A 25,352-nucleotide genomic window follows, 5' to 3' on the forward strand; every position below is an offset into this window, starting at 1 on the left:
TCAGAATTGTTATTGGTCACATAATCCAGTTTTCTGTACTTACTATCAGAGTGTGTAGAAGCACACCTCCTCGGACGAGTGTGTGGCGTAGTGTCGGCAGCAGGAAGCCTCCTGGAGTCAGCCATGTAGAGGTTACCATGGTGACAGAATTTAGAAACACTCACTGACAGTGGAAGAAGAGGTAGAACAATAGTGAATGCACATACCTTTCCGCAGTCCTCACTGACCTCTTTAGTGCCAGATGCATCTTAGCGTAATCTCTTCAAACAGAAGAGAGGTAAAAATCTCATTGCTCAATTGCCGTCCTTATTCTATTCACAGCTCAGGGGCCAACAATGTGCCGAGGAGCCAAAACACAATTATAGTAAATGTCCACGTGCCTAGTAGGGTTTTATACTATTTCTGTTGTTTTCTATGAGATTGCTGGGAATGCTTAGAACCTCAACAATTTATGGCTAGAGTCTTATTAGACGAAACGATTTTTAAAGATTAACAATTAACGAGATTGTTTATTGTTATGGTGCGTTTACACAGGCAGATTTATCTGACAGATTTTGGAAGCCAAAGCCAGGAATGGATTTGAAAAGAAGAGAAATCTCAGTCTTTCCTTTATGACCCGTTCCATGTTTATGGTCTGTTCCTGCCTTTGGCTTAAAAAATCTTCCTGTGTAAACGCACCATTAGGGTCCATTTACACAGAAAGATTATCTGCCAAAGATTTGAAGCCAAAGCCAGAAAGAAACTATAAACAGGTCAGGAGATCAGGTCATAAAGGAAAGCCTGAGATTTCTACTATTTTCAAATCCATTCCTGGCTTTGGCTTCAAATCTTTGGCAGATAATCTGTCAGATAATCTTTCTGTGTAAACGGACCCTTATGCTGGGTTTACACGGAACGATTATCGTGCGAATTTGCACGATAACGATCGAATTCGAACGATAATCCTACGTGTAAACGCAGCGAACGATCGAACGACGAGCGAGAAATCGTTCATTTTGATCTTTTAACTTGTTCTTAAATCGTCGTTCGCAAAAAATTCACCAATCGTTCCGTGTAAACAGTCGCTCACTGATTTTTCCTATGTGCGAGATAGGCTTAAGCGATTGCAAAACGATCGGAAAACTAATTTTCTGTACGATATATCGTTCCATCTAAACGCTGATCGTTATAAAAGAAAAATCGTTACTTAGAAATCGTTAATCGTACGATCGGGCGAATTATCGCTCCGTGTAAACCCAGCATTAGGGTCCATTTACACAGAAAGATTATCTGACAGATTATCTGCCAAAGATTTGAAGCCAAAGACAGAAAGAAACTATAAACAGAGATCAGGTCATAAAGGAAAGCGTGAGATTTCTACTATTTTCAAATCCATTCCTGGCTTTGGCTTCAAATCTTTGGCAGCTAATCTTTATGTGTAAATGGACCCTTAACCCCTTAAAGGAGACCTGACAACCCCCGAGCCGGGGTGACAGGCTCTCGACCCCCAGCTAGATCCCCTTATAGTTACCGCATGTCGCCGAGTCCCGCTGCCGGAGCCGGTCCCGGGACGGAGATATCCCGGTGAGAAGCCGGCGCGCGCGCTGTGGAGATAGGTCCGGAGTCCATATAGAATAAATGGAGCCGTGCGCGCGCAGCAGAGATGAGTCCGGCTCTATTCATTCTCTATGGACGCCGGACCTATCTCCACAGCGCGCGCGCCGGCTTCTCACCGGGATATCTCCGTCCCGGGACCGGCTCCGGCAGCGGGACTCGGCAACATGCGGTAACTATAAGGGGATCTAGCTGGGGGTCGAGAGCCTGTCACCCCGGCGCGGGGGGTGACAGGTCCTCTTTAAGGTCAAAGCCAATTTTCGTTTTTGCACTTTTGCTTTTTCCACTTTATGTTTAAAAGTCCATAGCGCTTGCATTTTTTCACCTAGAGACGTATATGAGCCCTTATTTTTTGCGAAACCAATTGTACTTTGCAATGACCGGCATTATTTTTCCATAAAATATGCTGCGAAACCGGAAAAAAATCATTTGCGCTGTCAAATTAAAAAAATAAAAGGAATTTGTTTTGATTTCAGGGAGTTTTGTATTTACGCCGTTCGCCCTATGGTAAAACTGATTTGTTATATATGTTCCTCAAGTCACAACGTTACAACGATATATAACATGTATAACTTTTATATTATCTGATGGCCTGTAAAAAATTAAAACCATTGTTAACAAATATATGTTCCTTAAAATCGCTCCATTCCCAGGCTTATAGCACTTTTATCCTTTGGTCTATGGGGCTGTGCGAGGTGTCATTTTTTGCGCCATGATGTGTTCTTTCTGTCGGTACCTTGATTGCACAAATACAACTTTTTGATCACTTTTTATTAAATTTTTTCTGGATTTGATGCGAACAAAAATACGCAATTTTGCACTTTGGAATTTTTTGCGCTTACGCCGTTTACCGTGCGAGATCAGTAATGTGATTAATTAATAGTTCGGGCGATTACGTGCGCGGCGATACTAAATATGTTTATTTATGTATTTATTTATATTTATAAAATGGGAAAAGGGGGGTGATTTGGACTTTTAATGGGGGAGGGGGCTTTTTATTATTAAAAATACATTTTTACTTTTATTTTTACTTTAACTAGAAGTCCCCCTGGGGCAGGGCCGTATTTACCACTAGGCACCCGTGGTCCGGTGCCTAGGGCAGCACCTTGCAGGGGGGCAGCACCAGGGAGCAGGGGAAGGAGAATTTTTTTTTTTGTTTTTACCTTTTTTTAGTCTCCCACCTCTTGTTCAGACTTGCCAGTAAATCTGTTGTCTTTTCCAGGGGGGGTGGGGGGTATGGTGGTATTGGTCAGGTCTGGTAAGGCCAATCGGTGCGTGAAGATGGGGCGTCTTCAGGTTTAGTGCCTAGGGCAGCAGCAGTTGTTAATACGGCCCTGCCCTGGGGGACTTGTATATAGACAGCACTGATCTCTCATAGAGATCAATGCTGTGTATATACACAGCAAAGATCGATTAGATCGGTCATAGATTGCTATGGCCTGCTGCAGGCCATAGCAATCTATTGCCGAGTCGGGATCAGCGTCATCCCGATGCTGAGGCCCGGCACAGGCAGAAGAACGGATCTTCCCCCCGCGAGCGCATCGCGGGGGGGAGATCCGTCCCACTAGACACCAGGGATGCACGGAGAGCACAGCATCTAAGTGCAGCTGTCAGGTTTGACAGCTGCACTTAGAGGCTTAATTAGCCGGCGCCGCAATGGGACCCGCGTCGGCTAATAGAGGCACTGCCCGGCTGCACATGTCAGCCGGGATCAGCGCCGTTCAGAGTGGGGTCCCGGCGGGACCCCTCTCTGAACACCCCGTGCGGCACCATGACGTATCAGATACGTCATGGGTCGCTAAGGGGTTAAGGGCCCCGATCAACGATGTAAACGAGCGCTGATCTCCTAGATCGGCACTTGTTTACTGGGCCTATTCCACGGCCCCCGATGATCGTTAAGCGAGGGCTGCAGGGACATCGTTACTGATGTCCTTGCAGCCCTTGCAGCATACATTACCTAGCAGGGCTTCTCCTCCGCTCCGTCTTCCTCCCGGGGTCCCGCGGCGCAACATCAGCTCCAGAGTGGCCTGACTGCACTGACAGACCGCTTAGCCAATCACTGGCCGCGTATATACTGACAGCAGCTCCCTGTGTACTCACTGTATATACTGACAGCAGCTCCCTGTGTACTCACTGTATATACTGACAGCAGCTCCCTGTGTACTCACTGTATATACTGACAGCAGCTCCCTGTGTACTCACTGTATATACTGACAGCAGCTCCCTGTGTACTCACTGTATATACTGACAGCAGCTCCCTGTGTACTCACTGTATATACTGACAGCAGCTCCCTGTGTACTCACTGTATATACTGACAGCAGCTCCCTGTGTACTCGCTGTATATACTGGCAGCAGCTCCCTGTACTCACTGTATATACTGACAGCAGCTCCCTGTGTACTCACTGTATATACTGACAGCAGCTCCCTGTACTCACTGTATATACTGACAGCAGCTCCCTGTGTGCTCACTGTATATACTGACAGCAGCTCCCTGTGTACTCACTGTATATACTGACAGTAGCTCCCTGTGTACTCACTGTATATACTGACAGCAGATCCCTGTGTACTCACTGTATATACTGACAGCAGCTTCCTATGTACTCACTGTATATACTGACAGCAGCTCCCTGTGTACTCACTGTATATACTGACAGCAGCTCCCTGTGTGCTCACTGTATATACTGACAGCAGATCCCTGTGTACTCACTGTATATACTGACAGCAGCTCCCTGTGTACTAACTGTATATACTGACAGCAGCTCCCTGTGTACTCACTGTATATACTGACAGCAGCTCCCTGTGTGCTCACTGTATATACTGACAGCAGCTCCCTGTGTACTCACTGTATATACTGACAGTAGCTCCCTGTGTACTCACTGTATATACTGACAGCAGATCCCTGTGTACTCACTGTATATACTGGCAGCAGCTCCCTGTGTGCTCACTGTATATACTGACAGCAGCTCCCTGTGTACTCACTGTATATACTGACAGTAGCTCCCTGTGTACTCACTGTATATACTGACAGCAGATCCCTGTGTACTCACTGTATATACTGGCAGCAGCTCCCTGTGTACTCACTGTATATACTGACAGCAGCTCCCTGTGTGCTCACTGTATATACTGACAGCAGCTCCCTGTGTACTCACTGTATATACTGACAGCAGCTCCCTGTGTACTCACTGTATATACTGACAGCAGATCCCTGTGTACTCACTGTATATACTGGCAGCAGCTCCCTGTGTACTCACTGTATATACTGACAGCAGCTCCCTGTACTCACTGTATATACTGGCAGCAGAACCCTGTGTACTCACTGTATATACTGACAGCAGCTCCCTGTGTACTCACTGTATATACTGGCAGCAGATCCCTGTGTACTCACTGTATATACTGACAGCAGCTCCCTGTGTACTCGCTGTATATACTGACAGCAGCTCCCTGTGTACTCACTGTATATACTGACAGCAGCTCCCTGTGTACTCGCTGTATATACTGACAGCAGCTCCCTGTGTACTCACTGTATATACTGACAGCAGCTCTCTGTGTACTCACTGTATATACTGACAGCAGCTCCCTGTGTACTCACTGTATATACTGACAGCAGCTTCCTGTGTACTCACTGTATATACTGACAGCAGCTCCCTGTGTGCTCACTGTATATACTGACAGCAGATCCCTGTGTACTCACTGTATATACTGACAGCAGCTCCCTGTGTACTAACTGTATATACTGACAGCAGCTCCCTGTGCACTCACTGTATATACTGACAGCAGCTCCCTGTGTGCTCACTGTATATACTGACAGCAGCTCCCTGTGTACTCACTGTATATACTGACAGTAGCTCCCTGTGTACTCACTGTATATACTGACAGCAGCTCCCTGTGTACTCACTGTATATACTGACAGCAGATCCCTGTGTACTCACTGTATATACTGGCAGCAGCTCCCTGTGTACTCACTGTATATACTGACAGCAGCTCCCTGTACTCACTGTATATACTGGCAGCAGAACCCTGTGTACTCACTGTATATACTGACAGCAGCTCCCTGTGTACTCACTGTATATACTGGCAGCAGATCCCTGTGTACTCACTGTATATACTGACAGCAGCTCCCTGTGTGCTCACTGTATATACTGACAGCAGCTCCCTGTGTACTCGCTGTATATACTGACAGCAGCTCCCTGTGTACTCACTGTATATACTGACAGCAGCTCCCTGTGTACTCACTGTATATACTGACAGCAGCTCCCTGTGTACTCACTGTATGTATATACTGACAGCAGCTCTCTTTGTACTCACTGTATATACTGACAGCAGATCCCTGTGTACTCACTGTATATACTGACAGCAGCTCCCTGTGTACTCACTGTATATACTGGCAGCAGCTCCCTGTACTCACTGTATATACTGACAGCAGATCCCTGTGTACTCACTGTATATACTGACAGCAGCTCCCTGTGTACTCACTGTATATACTGGCAGCAGATCCCTGTGTACTCACTGTATATACTGACAGCAGCTCCCTGTGTGCTCACTGTATATACTGACAGCAGCTCCCTGTGTACTCGCTGTATATACTGACAGGAGCTCCCTGTGTACTCGCTGTATATACTGACAGCAGCTCCCTGTGTACTCGCTGTATATACTGACAGCAGCTCCCTGTGTACTCGCTGTATATACTGACAGCAGCTCCCTGTGTACTCACTGTATATACTGACAGCAGCTCCCTGTGTACTCACTGTATATACTGACAGCAGCTTCCTGTGTACTCACTGTATATACTGACAGCAGCTCCCTGTGTACTCACTGTATATACTGACAGCAGCTTCCTGTGTACTCACTGTATATACTGGCAGCAGCTCCCTGTACTCACTGTATATACTGAAAGCAGCTCCCTGTGTACTCACTGTATATACTGACAGCAGCTTCCTGTGTACTCACTGTATATACTGACAGCAGCGCCCTGTGTACCTCATAGAGCTAAAATCAGACCCCCCTCTCCTCCAGGCTGTCCTGCTCTGTGTTGAGTCTGTCCATAAGATGGCCGACATGGAGAAGCATGTGACCATGCTCCACCCCCAGTGTCCACCACTGAGCCTGTATATTCCTATGGAGGATACTTAGGGGGCGGGGCATGGTCACATGCTTCACCATGTCAGCCATCTTATGGACAAATTCACCACAGAGCAGGACAGCCCAGCCTGGAGGTGGGGAGCTTGATGTTAGTTCTATAAGGTACACAGGGAGCTGCTGTCAGTATATACAGTGAGTACACAGGGAGCTGCTGCCAGTATATACAGTGAGTACACAGGGAGCTGCTGTCAGTATATACAGTGAGTACACAGGGAGCTGCTGTCAGTATATACAGTGAGTACACAGGGAGCTGCTGTCAGTATATACAGTGAGTACACAGGGAGCTGCTGCCAGTATATACAGTGAGTACACAAGGAGCTGCTGTCAGTATATACAGTGAGTACACAGGGAGCTGCTGTCAGTATATACAGTGAGTACACAGGGAGCTGCTGTCAGTATATACAGTGAGTACACAGGGAGCTGCTGCCAGTATATACAGTGAGTACACAGGGAGCTGCTGTCAGTATATACAGTGAGTACACAGGGAGCTGCTGTCAGTATATACAGTGAGTACACAGGGAGCTGCTGTCAGTATATACAGTGAGTACACAGGGAGCTGCTGCCAGTATATACAGTGAGTACACAAGGAGCTGCTGTCAGTATATACAGTGAGTACACAGGGAGCTGCTGTCAGTATATACAGTGAGTACACAGGGAGCTGCTGTCAGTATATACAGTGAGTACACAGGGAGCTGCTGTCAGTATATACAGTGAGTACACAGGGAGCTGCTGTCAGTATATACAGTGAGTACACAAGGAGCTGCTGTCAGTATATACAGTGAGTACACAAGGAGCTGCTGTCAGTATATACAGTGAGTACACAAGGAGCTGCTGTCAGTATATACAGTGAGTACACAAGGAGCTGCTGTCAGTATATACAGTGATTACACTTACTAATACTGTACACTAAACTATTTTACTATTAAGAGGCCCACCCCTTTAACAATGATTTTAGGGTCAGATCTAAATGAACGGTCAACAACACATGAACGATTTTTTGATCGTTGCCTGCAATTACACAGAACGATTATCGTTTAAACTTGAAAAATATAAAGATTTTCCACACAATAATCATCCTGTGTAATAGGGCCCTTAGGCTGGGTTCACACTACCTTTTTGCAATCCGTTTTTTTCATCCGTTTTTTTACATGTGTGTGCATACATTTAATCCTTTTTTCTGTTGACTTCCATTGTAACAAAAAAAAACAAAAGACGGATGAAAACGCACACATCGCCACATTTTTGTGTACGTTAAAAAAAGGATGCGTTTTGACCCTTTTTTATAATGGAGGTAAATGAAAAAACGGATGCACAGAAATGCTAATGGATGAAAAAAATGTAGTGTGAACCCAGGCTTATTTTATTTCAAACTTCCCAACTCTAAGGGCGCCCTCATACACACTTTTTAATGCCGTTTTTTTAGCCCCCCCCCAAAAAAAAGAAACCACCAATGTGGCACATGGCTTTTTTTTTTTTTTTTCCCCATGCATTTGTTCTACCATTTTTTACTTTACATGTGAATGATTTTGTTTGGCGGGAACTACTGATGGGAATTTCGTTGTTTTTTTTTTGTTTTGTTTTTTTAGCGAACAACAGCATTTGGCTCAGCTCCCCTGGAATGTTCTGGCACTTTAAGCTCCTTTTTAAAGGGGTAGTTCACATTTTTTTCCCTTTTAAATCAACTTGTTCTAGAAAGTCCCAGGGATTTGTAATTTATTTCTATTACAAAATCTCCAGACTTCCAGTACTTATCAGCTGCTGTATGTCCTGCAAGAACTGGTGTTTTCTGTCCAGTCTGACACAGTGCTCTCTGCTGCCACCTCTGTCCATGTCAGGGACTGTCCTGAACATTAGCAAAATCCCCATAGAAAACCTTTCCTGCTCTCTAAACTGGAAAGAATACACCACTTCCTGCAGGACATACAGCCGCTGATAAGTACTGGAAGACTTGAAATTTTTTAAATAAAAGTGAATTACAAATCTCTGGCACTAGTTGATTTGAAAGAAAAACATTTTTGGTGAAAAAACCCTTTAAGGCTGGGTTCACACTACGTATATTTCAGTCAGTATTGTGGTCCTCATATTGCAACCAAAACCAGGAGTGGATTGAAAACACAGAAAGGCTCTGTCCACACAATGTTGAAATTGAGTGGATGGCCGCCATATAACAGTAAATAACTGCCATTATTTCAATATAACAGCCGTTGTTTTAAAATAACAGCAAATATTTGCCATTAAATGGCGGCCATCCACTCAATTTCAACATTGTGTGGACAGATCCTTTCTGTGTTTTCAATCCACTCCTGGTTTTGGTTGCAATATGAGGACCACAATACTGACTGAAATATACGTAGTGTGAACCCAGCCTAAGGGTGCAATCACACGTACAGGATCTGCAGCTTTCAATCTGATGTGTGTGATCCTGTATGTGTGAACACACCCTAATACCAGGAGACTTTTTTAATGAAGCTTTTCTTTATTATCACAGTAACAATGCAGTTGTTGAATGTCATTGTAGAGTATGAGGAGCATGAGGAGGAGATCACAGTCTGTATTTCCGATGGGCAGCGATGGGTTAAGACGCCATCTGTTCTAATATTCTGTGGGGAATTAAGCAGGAAAAGAGATGGGGTGAGGTGAGGAGGTGGAATGGCTCCCATAGGGGATCTGACTCACATTGTTGACATAAAATCATTCGAGGACGACCCATCGGTGGCTGGCATGGAGGTGTGACAGGGTGGGCACCTGTCAGACAGCCCCCTCTTTATTAAATGACTGGCATCTGCATGACAGCTGATGTCAGTCATCAGCAGTGTGCATGAGCTGCAGATAGCAACCAAGCCATAGCTTCTGTTACTACACTATACCCCCCTACCTGACCGGCTACATATATAACTGTATGGCAGCTTTGAAAGGGTTAAACACAACTTTTAATATCAGTGGAACCCCAAAGTCATTCCGTACGTAGGAATCCAGGTCACTGCATCTCTGTGTAGCACTGACAACGCTTAAAGGGGTAGTGGACTAAAAAAAAATGCTTTTAAATAAACTGGTGCAAGAAAGTGCCAGAGATTTGTAATTTATTTCAATTAAGAAAAATCTTGTCTTCCAGTTCTTATCAGCTGCTGTATGCCCTGCAGGAAGTGGTGTATTCTTTTCAGTCTGGAGAGCAGGAGAGGTTTTCTGGTTCAATGTTTTTATTAGGTTTTTTAAGGACATATTACAAAAGAGAAAATCTATAAGCATTGACTTTAGTGCCAACAGTAAAGTTAACATGTGTGTACAACAAGCTAACATATGGGTCAACAAAGAATATAGAAACAACAGGAATAACATTCGGTATATTATATAGATATAAAATTTTCTATGGGGATTTGCTGCTGCTCTGGACAGTTCCTGACAAGGACAGAGGTGGCAGCAGAGAGCACTGTGTCATACACCACTTCCTGCAGGACATACAGCAGCTGATAAGTAATGGAAAACTGGACATTTTTAAATAGAAATAAATTACAAATCTATATAACTTTCTGAAGCCAGTTGATTTGAAGGAAAAAATTTTTTTGCCGTTGTTCCCCTTTAAGATCTCTACACCCATGCTCATTGTGCTTGCCATCTCCACACAGCGCCCCCTGCTGGCCCGGTCTCACACATCACCAGGTTCTATCCCTGTATTTCCTAAGCTACCGCTCACTCCACGCCCTGTGCATGATGGGAGCTGTAGTTTTGTTGCCCTTAGACTGGCAGGTACCCCGCTGTAATCCGCAGCTTCGAGACAGCGAACAAAACTTTATTGAAAACAGACAGGATGGGGCGCGCAGGCATTTCCGCTGACGTCACCCCTGTCGCGTCACGTGACTATAACGGGCGGAATTTTTTAAAATAACAACTTGAGTCGCGGGAATGGAACCGGGTTGTGAGCGCCTCATCCGTCCCCGTCCACATCGCCGGTACAGTCCCGGTGCTGCAGTGATCCAGCGAGGATGAGCCGGGCCAGAGCGGAGCACAACCATGGCGAGCAGCATAGGAGGGCGGATAGAGGTAGGGAGCGCGCGGGCTGCGGCGGGGTCGGACCGGTTGCCATGGTGCCAGCAGCTGTAGTTACCGCGGCGTCCCCCGGGGCTGCCCCCCTCCCCCCCGGTGCTGTCATGTTGTGGTTGCTGCCACTTGTTGTCATGTTGTGGCTGTGCTGTCAGTTGTCACAGCGGGAACCGAGCCGGGATGTGCGGAGGAGCCGGGGGCCGCTGCTCATAGTGTCCTGTCCGCTGCCCGGTGCGCACCATGCTGGAGAAGGTCCTCACCTTCCTCTTCCCCAACCTCACCTCCCGGGACCGGGACCCCGATGGCGGAGACGAGAAGCCGGCGGCGGGGGGCTGCAAACCGCTGCTACAGGGCGAGAACAGCATCGAGGTACCGGGCAGGGGGCGAATCAGAGGGCAGTGACCGGGGACAGCGGGGACAGTGCGGGGGACACTCACCCTGATCCCTACAGTGCGGGGGACACTCACCCTGATCCCTACAGTGCGGGGGGACACTCACCCTGATCCCTACAGTGCGGGGGACACTCACCCTGATCCCTACAGTGCGGGGGGACACTCACCCTGATCCCTACAGTGCGGGGGGACACTCACCCTGATCCCTACAGTGCGGGGGACACTCACCCTGATCCCTACGGTGCGGGGGACACTCACCCTGATCCGTACGGTGCCCGGGGACCGGCGTCACCCTGATCCCTACGGTGCCCGGGGACCGGCGTCACCCTGATCCCTGCGGTGCCCGGGGACCGGCGTCACCCTGATCCCTGCGGTGCCCGGGGACCGGCGTCACCCTGATCCCTGCGGTGCCCGGGGACCGGCGTCACCCTGATCCCTGCGGTGCCCGGGGACCGGCGTCACCCTGATCCCTGCGGTGCCCGGGGACCGGCGTCACCCTGATCCCTGCGGTGCCCGGGGACCGGCGTCACCCTGATCCCTGCGGTGCCCGGGGACCGGCGTCACCCTGATCCCTGCGGTGCCCGGGGACCGGCGTCACCCTGATCCCTGCGGTGCCCGGGGACCGGCGTCACCCTGATCCCTGCGGTGCCCGGGGACCGGCGTCACCCTGATCCCTGCGGTGCCCGGGGACCGGCGTCACCCTGATCCCTGCGGTGCCCGGGGACCGGCGTCACCCTGATCCCTGCGGTGCCCGGGGACCGGCGTCACCCTGATCCCTGCGGTGCCCGGGGACCGGCGTCACCCTGATCCCTGCGGTGCCCGGGGACCGGCGTCACCCTGATCCCTGCGGTGCCCGGGGACCGGCGTCACCCTGATCCCTGCGGTGCCCGGGGACCGGCGTCACCCTGATCCCTGCGGTGCCCGGGGACCGGCGTCACCCTGATCCCTGCGGTGCCCGGGGACCGGCGTCACCCTGATCCCTGCGGTGCCCGGGGACCGGCGTCACCCTGATCCCTGCGGTGCCCGGGGACCGGCGTCACCCTGATCCCTGCGGTGCCCGGGGACCGGCGTCACCCTGATCCCTGCGGTGCCCGGGGACCGGCGTCACCCTGATCCCTGCGGTGCCCGGGGACCGGCGTCACCCTGATCCCTGCGGTGCCCGGGGACCGGCGTCACCCTGATCCCTGCGGTGCCCGGGGACCGGCGTCACCCTGATCCCTGCGGTGCCCGGGGACCGGCGTCACCCTGATCCCTGCGGTGCCCGGGGACCGGCGTCACCCTGATCCCTGCGGTGCCCGGGGACCGGCGTCACCCTGATCCCTGCGGTGCCCGGGGACCGGCGTCACCCTGATCCCTGCGGTGCCCGGGGACCGGCGTCACCCTGATCCCTGCGGTGCCGGGGGACCGGCGTCACCCTGATCCCTGCGGTGCCGGGGGACCGGCGTCACCCTGATCCCTGCGGTGCCCGGGGACCGGCGTCACCCTGATTCCCCCACCCCCCCCCCCCCCCCCCTCTGTATTCCATGACTAATCCCCTCTCTTCTTCTCTCTTTAGGACTTCAAGGTCCTCAACCTCCTGGGAAAAGGCTCTTTTGCCTGCGTTTACAGGGCGCAGTCCATCAACACTGGCATCGAGGTTGCTATCAAAATGGTAAGTGCCATAGGAATCCGGTAATACGGCGGGCATGCTCTCTATTATATTACTACTATCTATTATATGACCGGTACCCGTCTCACCCATTCTCTGTTATGCTCTCTGTGCATTTAGATAGACAAAAAAGCAATGCAACGGGTGGGCATGGTGCAGAGGGTGCGCAATGAGGTGGAGATCCACTGCCAGCTGAAGCATCCGTCTATCCTGGAGGTACGAGCTCACCGACTATGGGGCGGTTATTGGATATCCTTTCTATATAGCTTCTCACCCACTTTTGATTTATCTCCTTAGCTTTACAACTATTTTGAAGACAACAATTACGTCTACCTGATATTAGAGATGTGTCACAATGGGGAAATGAACCGATACTTAAAGAACAGGAAGAAACCATTTACTGAAAAGGAAGGTGAGTGGAAAGCGGCGCATGTTACTACAGCTACACAGTATACGGAATCCTATCCAGTATAGTAGGTGACCCTTTCCCTTACGTCCTAAGCAGCAGCACAAACTAACCCATTATGTGCTGCTGCTTAGGACGTAAGGGAAAGTGGAATTTCTACTCACTGTTAATTCTTTTTCCTGTAGTCCAAAGCAGCAGCACAAACTAGGCAACTGCCCGTTATTTGCTGCTGCTTTGGACTACAAGAAAGAGAATTTATGGTAGGTAGAGATTCCGCTTTGTACAAGTTTTGTAGATTGAAGAAATCTCAATTTTTTTTTAAAATTTTATTTATTTATTTGCTAATTATGAAGGGTGTTGTAGAGGCATAGTGGTTAAGGGGTGTAGTAACAGTAGAAGCATAGAAGATGAGGGGTGTAGTAGTAGATAAGGGGAGTAGCAGTTTTGGAAGTAGTAGTAGTATCAGGAGTGGGGATAATAGTAGCAATGGTAGTGGGAGTAGTAGTAGAGCAGTATTGGGGTAGTGGTGGAGTATTGGGGGTAGTAGTAGTAGAGCAGTACTGGGGTGGTAGTAGTAGTAGTAGTAGTAGAGCAGTACTGGGGTGGTAGTAGTAGTAGAGCAGTACTGGGGTGGTAGTAGTAGTAGTAGAGCAGTACTGGGGTGGTAGTAGTAGTAGTAGTAGAGCAGTATTGGGGGTGGTGGTAGTAGTAGTAGTTGTAGAGCAGTATTGGGGTGGTAGTAATAGCAGCAGCAGTATTGGGGGTAGTAGTAGTAGTAGAGCAGTATTGGGGGTGGTGGTGGTAGTAGTAGTAGAGAAGTATTGGGGTGGTAGTAGCAGCAGTATTGGGGTAGTAGTAGTAGAGCAGTATTGTGGGTAGTAGTAGAGCAGTATTGGGGTGTTAGTAGTAGAGCAGTATTGGGGGTAGTAGTAGTAGTAGTAGAGCAGTATTGGGGTGGTAGTAGTAGCAGCAGCAGCAGTATTGGGGTGTTAGTAGTAGAGCAGTATTGGGGGTAGTAGTAGTAGAGCAGTATTGGGGGTAGTAGTAGTAGAGCAGTATTGGGGTAGTAGTAGCTGCAGCAGTATTGGGGTGTTAGTAGTAGTAGAGCAGTATTTGGGTGTTAGTAGTAGCAGCAGCAGTATTTGGGTGTTAGTAGAAGCAGCAGCAGTATTTGGGTGTTAGTAGTAGAGCAGTATTGGGGTGTTAGTAGTAGAGCAGTATTGGGGGTAGTAGTAGCAGCATCAGTATTGGGGTGTTAGTAGTAGAGCAGTATTGGGGTGTTAGTAGTAGAGCAGTATTGGGGGTAGTAGTAGTAGAGCAGTATTGGGGGTAGTAGTAGTAGAGCAGTATTGGGGTAGTAGTAGCTGCAGCAGTATTAGGGTGTTAGTAGTAGTAGAGCAGTATTGGGGTGGTAGTAGTAGCAGCAGCAGTATTTGGGTGTTAGTAGTAGCAGCAGCAGTATTTGGGTGTTAGTAGTAGAGCAGTATTGGGGTGTTAGTAGTAGAGCAGTATTGGGGTGTTGGTAGTAGAGCAGTATTGGGGGTAGTAGAGCAGTATTGGGGTGTTAGTAGTAGAGCAGTATTGGGGTGTTAGTAGTAGAGCAGTATTGGGGGTAGTAGTAGTAGCAGCAGCAGCAGTATTGGGGTGTTAGTAGTAGAGCAGTATTGGGGGTGGTAGTAGTAGTAGAGCAGTATTGGGGGGGTGGTAGTAGTAGTAGAGCAGTATTGGGGTGTTAGTAGTAGAGCAGTATTGGGGGTGGTGGTGGTAGTAGTAGTAGAGCAGTATTGGGGTGTTAGTAGTAGAGCAGTATTGGGGGTGGTGGTAGTAGTAGAGCAGTATTGGGGGTGGTAGTAGTAGTAGCAGCATCAGTATTGGGGGTAGTAGTAGCAGCAGCAGTATTGGGGTGGTAGTAGTAGAGCAGTATTGGGGGTGGTAGTAGTAGTAGAGCAGTATTGGGGGTAGTAGTAGTAGAGCAGTATTGGGGTGTTAGTAGTAGAGCAGTATTGGGGGTAGTAGTAGTAGTAGTAGAGCAGTATTGGGGGTAGTAGTAGTAGAGCAGTATTGGGGGTAGTAGCAGCAGCAGTATTGGGGTGTTAGTAGTAGAGCAGTATTGGGGGTGGTAGTAGTAGAGCAGTATTGGGGTGTTAGTAGTAGAGCAGTATTGGGGGTAGTAGTAGTAGTAGTAGAGCAGTATTGGTAGTAGTAGTAGTAGAGCAGTATTGGGGTAGTAGTAGTAGTAGTAGTAGTAGTAGAGCAGTATTGGGGGTAGTAGTAGTAGTAGTAGAGCAGTATTGGGGGTAGTAGTAGTAGTAGAGCAGTATTGGGGGTAGTAGTAGTAGTAGTAGTAGAGCAGTATTGGGGTGTTAGTAGTAGAGCAGTATTGGGGGTGGTAGTAGTAGTAGAGCAGTATTGGGGGTAGTAGTAGTAGTAGTAGAGCAGTATTGGGGGTAGTAGTAGTAGTAGTAGAGCAGTATTGGGGGTAGTAGTAGTAGTAGTAGAGCAGTATTGGGGGTAGTAGTAGTAGTAGTAGAGCAGTATTGGGGGTAGTAGTAGTAGAGCAGTATTGGGGTGTTAGTAGTAGAGCAGTATTGGGGGTAGTAGTAGTAGTAGAGCAGTATTGGGGGTAGTAGTAGTAGTAGAGCAGTATTGGTAGTAGTAGTAGTAGAGCAGTATTGGTAGTAGTAGTAGTAGAGCAGTATTGGGGTAGTAGTAGTAGTAGTAGTAGAGCAGTATTGGGGTAGTAGTAGTAGAGCAGTATTGGGGTAGTAGTAGTAGTAGAGCAGTATTGGGGTAGTAGTAGTAGTAGAGCAGTATTGGTAGTAGTAGTAGTAGTAGAGCAGTATTGGTAGTAGTAGTAGTAGAGCAGTATTGGGGTAGTAGTAGTAGTAGTAGAGCAGTATTGGGGTAGTAGTAGTAGTAGAGCAGTATTGGGGTAGTAGTAGTAGTAGAGCAGTATTGGTAGTAGTAGTAGTAGAGCAGTATTGGGGTAGTAGTAGTAGTAGAGCAGTATTGGGGTAGTAGTAGTAGTAGAGCAGTATTGGGGTAGTAGAGCAGTATTTGGGTAGTAGTAGTAGTAGAGCAGTATTGGGGTAGTAGTAGAGCAGTATTGGGATAGTAGTAGTAGTAGAGCAGTATTGGGGGGAGTAGTAGTAGTAGAGCAGTATTGGGGGTAGTTGTAGTAGTAGTAGAGCAGTATTGGGGGTAGTAGTAGTAGTAGTAGCAGCAGCAGCAGTATTGGGGGTGGTAGTAGTAGTAGAGCAGTATTGGGGGTGGTAGTAGTAGTAGTAGTAGTAGTAGAGCAGTATTGGGGGTGGTAGTAGTAGTAGAGCAGTATTGGGGGTAGTAGTAGTAGTAGAGCAGTATTGGGGGTGTTAGTAGTAGAGCAGTATTGGTTACTCATACATTGTCCTCTCTTCCTCCTTTCTCCGCAGCTCGCCATTTCATGGAGCAGATAGTGAAGGGGATGCTGTATCTTCATTCTCACGGCATTCTGCACCGGGATCTCACCCTTTCCAACCTTCTTCTCTCCAGCGACATGAATATTAAGATCGCAGACTTCGGACTAGCGGCTCAGCTGAAATTGCCGAATGAAAAGCACTTCACCATGTGCGGCACGCCAAACTACATAGCTCCTGAGATCGCCACCCGGAGCGCCCACGGGCTGGAGTCTGACGTGTGGTCCCTGGGTTGCATGTTGTATACGTTTCTGGTGGGGAAACCTCCTTTTGACACAGACACGGTGAAGAACACTTTGAATAAGATAGTACTGGCAGACTATGAGATGCCCAGTTTTATGTCCAGGGAGGCCAAGGATCTGATTTTCCAGCTGTTACGCAAAAATCCTGCCGATCGGCTGAGTCTTTCCTCTGTGCTGGACCACCCATTCATGACTGGATATTCCTCCTCCACCTGTGATGATATGGGAGCCGTGGAGGACTCCATCGACAGCGGCCATGCTACCATCTCTACAGGATACACCGGCTCCTCTGGGGTTAGTGTTAGTGGGCGCTTACAGGAGAAAAGGATCTTGTCCGGACCGCCGCTTCCCAACAAGATGAATGTCTTTCAGTTCACGGACAGACAACAGAACGAGGTTTTAACCATGGACAGTGGAAGCTTCCACCACGGTCAGAGAGGGGAAAATGACTCTTCGGAGAGGAGGGGGAGGAAGGCCGTGGTCAGTGAAGATCGGCCACATTCCCGCTACCTCCGAAGGGCTCACTCTTCTGACAGAACAGGCGCCTCTCGTAGTCAGACGCATAGCAAACCTAACAGCTTTGTGGACAGATGTCACTCTGTGGAGACGCTGAATAAGCCCGGGTACAGGACCTCCGCTTCTTCTCCTGCCAACAGTTATGGAGAGATTCCTCACTTATTCACAGACAAAGCCGCCCATGGCTCTCTGGATAGACTTACCTCTCCCCCAGTCAAAGAGAAGACTCCGTAAGTAAAGAACAATCCGTTTAAGTTTTATTAGTAAAGTTCAAAAAAATATTCAACGTAATATAAAATGTTGCATAAAGTAACATGTTAACAATTAGAAGAGCAATAATAGTGTGCCAGGGCAGCACGCTATGCCAGGTTGTCTTGTATTGAACCTTTTAGTGAAGAACCAGTGAAAGATTATTATTATTTTTTTTTTCTTTTTTATTATGATTCTAAGGCTGGGTTCACACTACGTTTTTTGTCACTATGGTTTATGCATTTGCGTTTGTACCTTTTTTGTCTGTTTAAAAAAAAATGTTTTTTTTTTTTAATGGAACTCAGTGGAGAAACAGATGCACACAAATGCATCTGTTTTTCCATCCGTTTTTTGCAAAAACTAATGGAGAAAAAAAAGCAGTGTGTGAACCCAGCCTAACATTGAACTGTGTTTTTGCAAAGTGACTGTATATACACTTTCAGTTCTGTCATTGCATCACTGCCCCAATTAGGGCTCGGGTCGGCTTAGAACACACGGTTTTTAGGTCACTGTCATAGAGACGTGTCAAATGTTTTGGTCGGTCGGGTACTGAGACCCCACCGATTATTAGAACAAGTGAGAAGAGGAGCTCAACTAAGAGAGTTGAAGTGCCAACGTTCCCTACCCTTACTACAGGAGATGGATTCTGTGAAAAGTCTATAGAGGCTGTCCTATGTATTCAGGAGAGAGGTGCTTAGCAAAGCTCTTCTTCCTGCCTGTTCTAGTGATTGTCTTTTGGGGACTATTGTCTAACACAAACTAAAATACTATGTATATCAAGGAGGCCTTGTCATTTACATTGATTTTCCAAACACAGTTAGGAACCTCTGAATGTATGGCTTCTCTGCTGCTTAGTGGTAGTCACTTAGAAGCATAATTGCAGTTTTTGGCATTTTTCCCACTACTGTTGTCCATGTAACAAAAACAAAACCTAAATGATGATCTTCCGTTAGTGAATAGTGCACTTCATGTAGAGGTAGGGTGATGCTCCCTTTGTGTTGTGATGTAATTATCATGACATGCTGGCAGTGGGGGAGTATTCAGTGTCCCCTGTGGACTATTAGTAGGTATCTTCTGCAGATGGCTGGTAGAGCCCTGGGGTATTACACTACTGTCCCTGTCATAAGGAGATGTCTGTGCTGTAAAACCAGACCTTAGATAGATGTGCAGTTTCTTCCAGCAACATGACTGTATGGTGTACGGCCGGATTGGGAAGGTAAAGAAGGAATGCTTGGTCACTTTGTATAGAGAGAGAATTGTGTCTGTTTTATTATAATAGAAGTGATTATCATTTTTTAAATTACCTGGTACGTTGGAGCCCAGTTATTGCCATGTAGAGCAAGGAGTTGTCTTTTATAGTGTTTACAGGATTTCGGACTTGTGATATAGGGCTATACCGTGTACGTTGTTTGGGTCAGAAACCGACAAATCCCGGTCCTGCCCTTACTTTCTAGCATAAATAGGTGAGGGGGGGGGGGGACTTATTATGTGCAGTGTTATTGATGTCTGGGCTATCTGAAGAATTTCTCTCTAGAGTACTTTTCGATCAGGCGCCTAATTTATCCAGGGAAAATCTTTTTCTTTTAAATCAACTGATTTCATAAAGTTATATAGATTTGTAATTTACTTCTATTGGTTTGAAAGAAAAAGATTTTCGCAGAAAGAAAATTGTCCGCCACCATGTACAATTATTGGGGACATTAAATCCTATTAGCCTATTCACACAATCCATGGCGCGTTCCACTTTACGAAAAAATAGGAGATATCCTAGTGCGCTGGCGGATCGCGGCACAGATCCCTCTAGTAGAAGTCGGGGATCAGTGTTTTTTTACAACGCTATACATATGCATCTTGTATTTTATCCTTTTCTCGTGTTTTTGACTTTTTTTTTCTTTTTTTTTTTTTGGTCATATTCAAGGTCTGAATTTTTCTGTCCTCCAAAGCTCTCAGGCGTCAGGTCTGATGACAGGGGCCAAGCTGACACTGTGCAACAATGGTTTGGAGCCATGCAGCTAAATGGTACGTGTACATTGTGGAATCCTTCAGAATGTGCTTAATGTTATCCAATGTTTTATTCTTTAAAGAGATTGTCTAAGGGCCAGTTCACATGGAGTAAAACTGGCAGAATTCCACCAGCCTCCGTGTCAATACAGGCAGTCTATGGGAGGGCTTGCACACCTCTCTGCTTGGAAGAATTGACATGTCAATTCTTCTGCCCGGAGAGAGGAGACGCGAGCCCTCCCATAGACTGCCTGTATTGACATGGAGGCTGGCGGGATTCTGTGCTGAGAGTTTCGCCACGGAATTCCTCAAGTTTAGAAACTGGCCCTAAAGCCTATTCCACGGGCCGACAGTGAGGAGCAAACAAGCGCTATTAGTGCTCGTTTGCTCCTCGCTCCCCGCTATTCCATGTGGCGGCAGCGAGTGGGTGAGTCCAGGGGGGCTGCCAGGGTGATCGCTAGATCATCCGGGCAGCCCATAGCATACAGCAGCGGTCTGCTGCCACCGCTCCTATTCCACGGAGTGACAGCAGACGATCGTTGCTGTTTGAGTCATTTGTCTTTCAACATGTTTGAAAGACAAACGACGCAATAATCAGGCGACATGAACGATGTCGGCTGATCGTTGCCTTCTATTCCACGGGACCATTATCGGCCGTACCGGTCGATATTGGCCGATTATCGTTCCGTGGAATAGGGCCGTAAGGGGAGAGTTTATTTATCTTTTAGCTTGGATTGTATTGTAAAAAAAATAAAATTAAATAAACAAACTTAATTGCCCCTATCCCCTACAGCTACTGTTCTTACTGTCCCCAGTTACTCCTCCTCACCACTGCTTCATGTGACATGTGAACACCACAGGAGCTGCGTGCTCAGCCAATCACTGGCCCCAGAGATGTCCCGCCTCAGTCAGTGACTGGTTAAGCAGACAATTCTAGTTGGGCAACACTAGAAAGATCCTTAAAGCCATTCCAAGTCTTACCATACTTATGAGCTGCTGTATGTCCTGCAGGAAGTGGTGTTTTCTCTTCTCTAACACAGTGCTCTCTGCTGCCATCTCTGTCCATAACAGGAACTGCCCCACAGCATCAGAGGTTTTCTATGGGGATTTGCTACTGCTGTGGACAGTTCCTGCCATGGACAGAGGTGGCAGCAGAGAGCACTGTGTCAGACTGGAGAGAATACACCACTTCCTGCAAGACAACCAGCAGCTGATAAGTACTGGAGGACTTGAGATCTTTAAATAGAAGTAAATTATAAATTACAAATCTATATAACTTTCTGAAGTTGATTTGAAAGATAAAAGATTTTTGCCAGAGTACCCCTTTAATTCTTGCAATATGAGAGATACATACATAAAAACTAAAGCTAAAAATGGTTGGATGTTATATAAATATTTTTATATATAAAAAAGCTGAGGGTTGGGGTACAAAATGGGAAATACCTAACACACTCTTGGCAGTGATCTATTGCTGGTGCTGTCCTATCTGCTTGAGGCTTCCTAATGCCAGGACCGATCAAGTGGGTCACCAGCCGGCTCAGGGGCTTGTTATGGTGCGTTTACACAGATTTATCTGACAGATTTGTTAAGCCAAAGCCAGGAGTGGATTTGAAAACAGGAGCAATCTCAATCTTTCCCTTATGACCTGTTCTCAGTTTATAGACTGTTCCTGGCTTTGGCTTCAAAGATCTGTCAGATAAATCTGTCTGTAAACACACCATTACATTGCACTATTATGGAGTGGGCAGGAGCCACTGAAACATTCATGGACGTGCATCACACGTCTTAACTGGTTATTTGTAACTGGTTATTTGTACACGCTTTCTTCCATTTCCAGGTCAAGTTCACACTTCTCAGGATGCCAGCAGTATAAGCAACTCCGCTGCAAATTACTACGGCCAAGCAGCCACGCAGCAGGAGACCCCCGTGTACAACTGGAACGACGTGAAGACGAAAAAACTCACCGACTCTTCCCTTGACTGCGCACACAAAGGAATGAGGACCTTTCCAGTCCCTGAAGAAAATCCACACAGTAAAAAGATACCTCAACAAGCCGCAGGCTATCGCTCCCTGAGGGGCGTCATTCCTCCTCTGAATTCGGAAAGACTGAAGCCAATCAGACAGAAGACCAAGAACGCTGTGGTACGTACCGTCAGCCGCTGATCTGAGCAGATCCGCAATCAGCCCTACCTGGTACTTTCCGCTCCTGTGCACACGTGACCAGTGCGTTTTTCTTTTGGCAGGTGAGCATCTTGGACTCCGGAGAAGTTTGCATGGAATTTCTGAAAGAGCAAAACTCGCAGGAACGAGTCAAGGAGGTCTTGCGTATATCCGGTGATGGAGATTTGGTAGGTGTTATCTGTACCTTCCCTCCCCCCCCCCTATATAACAGGAGAAGGAACCTTGGCTCCCCAGCTGTTACAAAACTAAAACTCCCATCATGCCTGGACAGCCAAAGTTAAGGCCTTACTGTGTATAAATCACATAGAAGCTATAACAAAAACTAGACTACAATAGTACAAATACACCAAATATATCCATCTTCTACTGATAGATGCTGGTCAGGCTGTAACCTAGTAGGATCTCTACTACATTTACTGTGGTCGTGCCCTCATATATCTAACTACTGGCACTCCATCATACACATGATCGAGACAGTTACTGGCATCCCCATACGCCACAATTGATACTCCTATTATTGGGAATTTAAGAAATCCCTCCAATTTTTCGTATTTTAACAACTAAGCTCCTAGTTAAATCCAAACTAGTACTATCTAGTTACTGGAAATCGTCAGATATTCCAACCTTAAAAGAAGTATGCCAACTAATTAACACAACATATGCTTATGAAGAGGTCCTAGCTTATGGGAACCATACAATTGGCAAATTTAGGAACATTTAGTACCCATGGAAACAAAGTCAGTACTTTACTAATTGAGTCTATTATCAGATACTACTTTACTTATCCTCTTGTATCGTTAACACTAATCTAGATCTCCCCAGAGAGATGATGCTTGTTATACTATACTGTTTTATTGTTGAAGTTATTACTAAGTTTACTCATATATGACTTCCCCTTAGTGCATCTAACATCAATGCATATTGTAATACTTCCATTCCAAACTATGTAAAGTGATGTACATGTATAGATGTATATTCATTTATTGGAAATTGCTTGTTAACTTTATTTCTTGTTCTTATTTTCTTTATCTGACACTTATATTGTTTTTACTATAATATAAATTTCAATAAAAATGATTGAAACAGATGGGAGTTGTAGTTTTGCAACAGATGGAGGGCCAAGGTTCCCTTACCCCTGCTAAATGGTAATGTCTATAATGTATTGCCCCATGATCTTATGACGTATGCTTTATTGTATGAATCAATCCACACTTGTGGATCCGCATCTGATGCCATGATGATAATACTTCTCAAATAAACCACATGTCTCAGTTTGGTTGAGATGTTTTATATATCCATGTATTATAATTTCTAGAATTTTTTTTTTTTTCCTAACTGATTATTGGAAACATGTCTGTCCACTTTTTTCTTTTAATTTTTAATTTTATTTTTTTTTACTTTTTTTTAATAGGTTTATATTTATCATCCAAATGAAGGCAAGGGGTTTCCTTTGGTTGATCGGCCTCCATCTCCCCCTGAGAACATGCTAAGTTACACGTTTGACAGTTTACCAGGTAATAGGATCTGTTATGTTGCACAGGTCTGAGTGGGTGACCCACTCAGACCTAATAGAGATGAGCAAATTTACAGCCCATACAAAGCAAATCGCTTATTTAGCTTAGCAATCTGCTTATACGCCCGGCTGCCTTTCAAGTCCATTCAACTCCAGGTGCCTAGAAAAGCTTCATCTAGTCCTGGGAGAAGTTTCCCAGGTCTGGATCCAGCTTTTCCAGGCATGCGGAGTGGACTTCAAAAGCAACAGACTGTTCAGAGCTAACAAAACTAACAAAACTATTTGCTTCGCTCATGTCTAATTGAAGAATACTTTAAAATAGTCCCTAGCTTAGGGAGCTACTCCACCAAGACTGAGTTTAGCATGGAGTCTATACCAGATATGTGGCTAGCTGTTCAGGAATCTTTAACACACTTGATACTATGAGACTAGTAACCTCCGGAGTGGGCCATTAACATCCTGCAACCTAAATTAAAGCAGCAATTAGAGGAAGGAATTTTATCTTATGGTATTTTTTTTATATTTTGATACTTAGGGTTATATTTAAGGTCTTCATTTTCCTTTTAGTAAATTACTAAAACTTAAAAAAAAAAGATATAAAAATAAAGCATACTCATCTATCCTCATCTGCTGCCTCTCCAATGGCTTCAGTTAGTCTGTGAGAATTTGACTCTGCAAGAAATGTTACATCTCTGCAAGAGCGGGCATTTCCTGCACTGTCGACACATGACGGGAAGCCATCTGAATGGCAGGGGATCAGGGTAGGTAAGTATGCTTTTTTTTATTTGACTTGTAAAGGGACAATCCCTTTAAACATAACCGGACTCTTTAAATCATACAGAAGTAATATTAATAGTTCAGGCTGCTGTGATTTACTATATACTAACCTTAAGTGGAATTTTATTCTTTTTTTAAACAGAAAAGTTCTGGAAAAAATACCAGTATGCATCAAAGTTCATCCAGCTTGTAAGGTCCAAAACCCCTAAAGTGACCTACTACACTAGATATGCAAAGTGCATGTTAATGGAGAACTACCCCAATGCTGACGTCGAGGTCTGCTTCTATGATGGTGAGTCTGTAGGGTCAATGCGTACGACGTATCTATTTCTCACTTGTTTTGATAGGTGACAGGTGGTGGGTGGGCTCATCTTATGATGATTGGTCAAAAGATTTGTAATCTTGTAGACTTTTGTTACAACCAATAGGATAATAAATTGTATTTATAGGACAACTCCGGCCAAAACGTATTTTTAATATGTTATTACTGATGGAAAGTTAGACAAATTCCTAATGTACATATACTGCTCTTTCCCTTAATTTAGTAGATCAAGCAGGGTTCAGATTCCCTAAAAAAAAAGTGACATCAGTTGTAATTACTATGGAGTGTCCAGCAGGGGGCGTACTATATGTAGAAGTCTATGGCACTGTATATAATGTAAGTGTGGTTACAGTACACTATATTGATTGAATACGTTTATGCAATACTTTAGGGAGCAAAGACACTTGCTCCCCAAATGGACGGCACTGAGCAAGGAGGGTGAGAGGTGCCTGTTCATCTAACTACCTCCTCCCTCCCTCCCTCCTCGGTGCTGTGGGACACATACACACATAGTATGAGCAGATGATAGGGGAGTAATACCAGGGCCATCATCACCCCACCCCCAGCCCCAACATATACTCTTAGGGTGGGTTCACACCACGGAATTCTCGCGGATAAACTCGCGCCTTTCTGCCGGCTCCATAGACACCATTCTATGGGCCGGCATATTCCGCTATCCGCCGAAAGTGACATGTCAAAATCAGGTGTCAGATCTATAAATATATTGGATTCTCAGCTGCTGGATGAAAGTGCAAAGGTCCCAATGATGTAAAATGCTGCAGATTGTCCATCATAAGTAGTTCCAGCAAATGTATATCACCATATAAAGTATTATTATTATTTTAGGAGCAAAAATTCACAAGACAGTTGACTTCACTC

General features: G+C 46.3%; 2 protein-coding genes across 3 annotated transcripts in view; one reads left to right on the forward strand and one right to left on the reverse strand.

Moving 5' to 3' along the window:
- LOC138797855 (cilia- and flagella-associated protein 337-like) overlaps positions 1-11,113 on the reverse strand; it is a 45,878-nt gene extending 34,765 nt beyond the window's left edge. Inside the window, exon 1 of the mRNA XM_069978587.1 lies at positions 11,053-11,113. The gene's annotated coding sequence lies outside the window, so the exon portion shown is untranslated. The remainder of the gene's footprint in view (positions 1-11,052) is intronic.
- PLK4 (polo like kinase 4) overlaps positions 10,567-25,352 on the forward strand; it is a 20,005-nt gene continuing 5,219 nt past the window's right edge. Inside the window, exons 1-11 of one of the 2 annotated variants that reach the window (XM_069978586.1) lie at positions 10,567-10,771; positions 12,719-12,814; positions 12,932-13,027; positions 13,109-13,223; positions 16,649-17,660; positions 19,598-19,698; positions 21,518-21,822; positions 21,924-22,028; positions 23,273-23,375; positions 24,294-24,443; positions 25,320-25,352. The exon at positions 25,320-25,352 is cut by the window's right edge and continues 101 nt beyond it. In XM_069978586.1, the coding sequence (XP_069834687.1) occupies positions 10,742-10,771; positions 12,719-12,814; positions 12,932-13,027; positions 13,109-13,223; positions 16,649-17,660; positions 19,598-19,698; positions 21,518-21,822; positions 21,924-22,028; positions 23,273-23,375; positions 24,294-24,443; positions 25,320-25,352 (2,146 nt within the window). In that variant the 5' untranslated portion in view covers positions 10,567-10,741. Of the gene's footprint in view, positions 10,772-10,827; positions 11,141-12,718; positions 12,815-12,931; positions 13,028-13,108; positions 13,224-16,648; positions 17,661-19,597; positions 19,699-21,517; positions 21,823-21,923; positions 22,029-23,272; positions 23,376-24,293; positions 24,444-25,319 lie in introns of those variants that run through there. The other variant, XM_069978585.1, reaches the window with a different exon arrangement.

The sequence above is a fragment of the Dendropsophus ebraccatus genome, chromosome 7 (assembly GCF_027789765.1).
Source record: "Dendropsophus ebraccatus isolate aDenEbr1 chromosome 7, aDenEbr1.pat, whole genome shotgun sequence".
Lineage (NCBI taxonomy): Eukaryota > Metazoa > Chordata > Amphibia > Anura > Hylidae > Dendropsophus > Dendropsophus ebraccatus.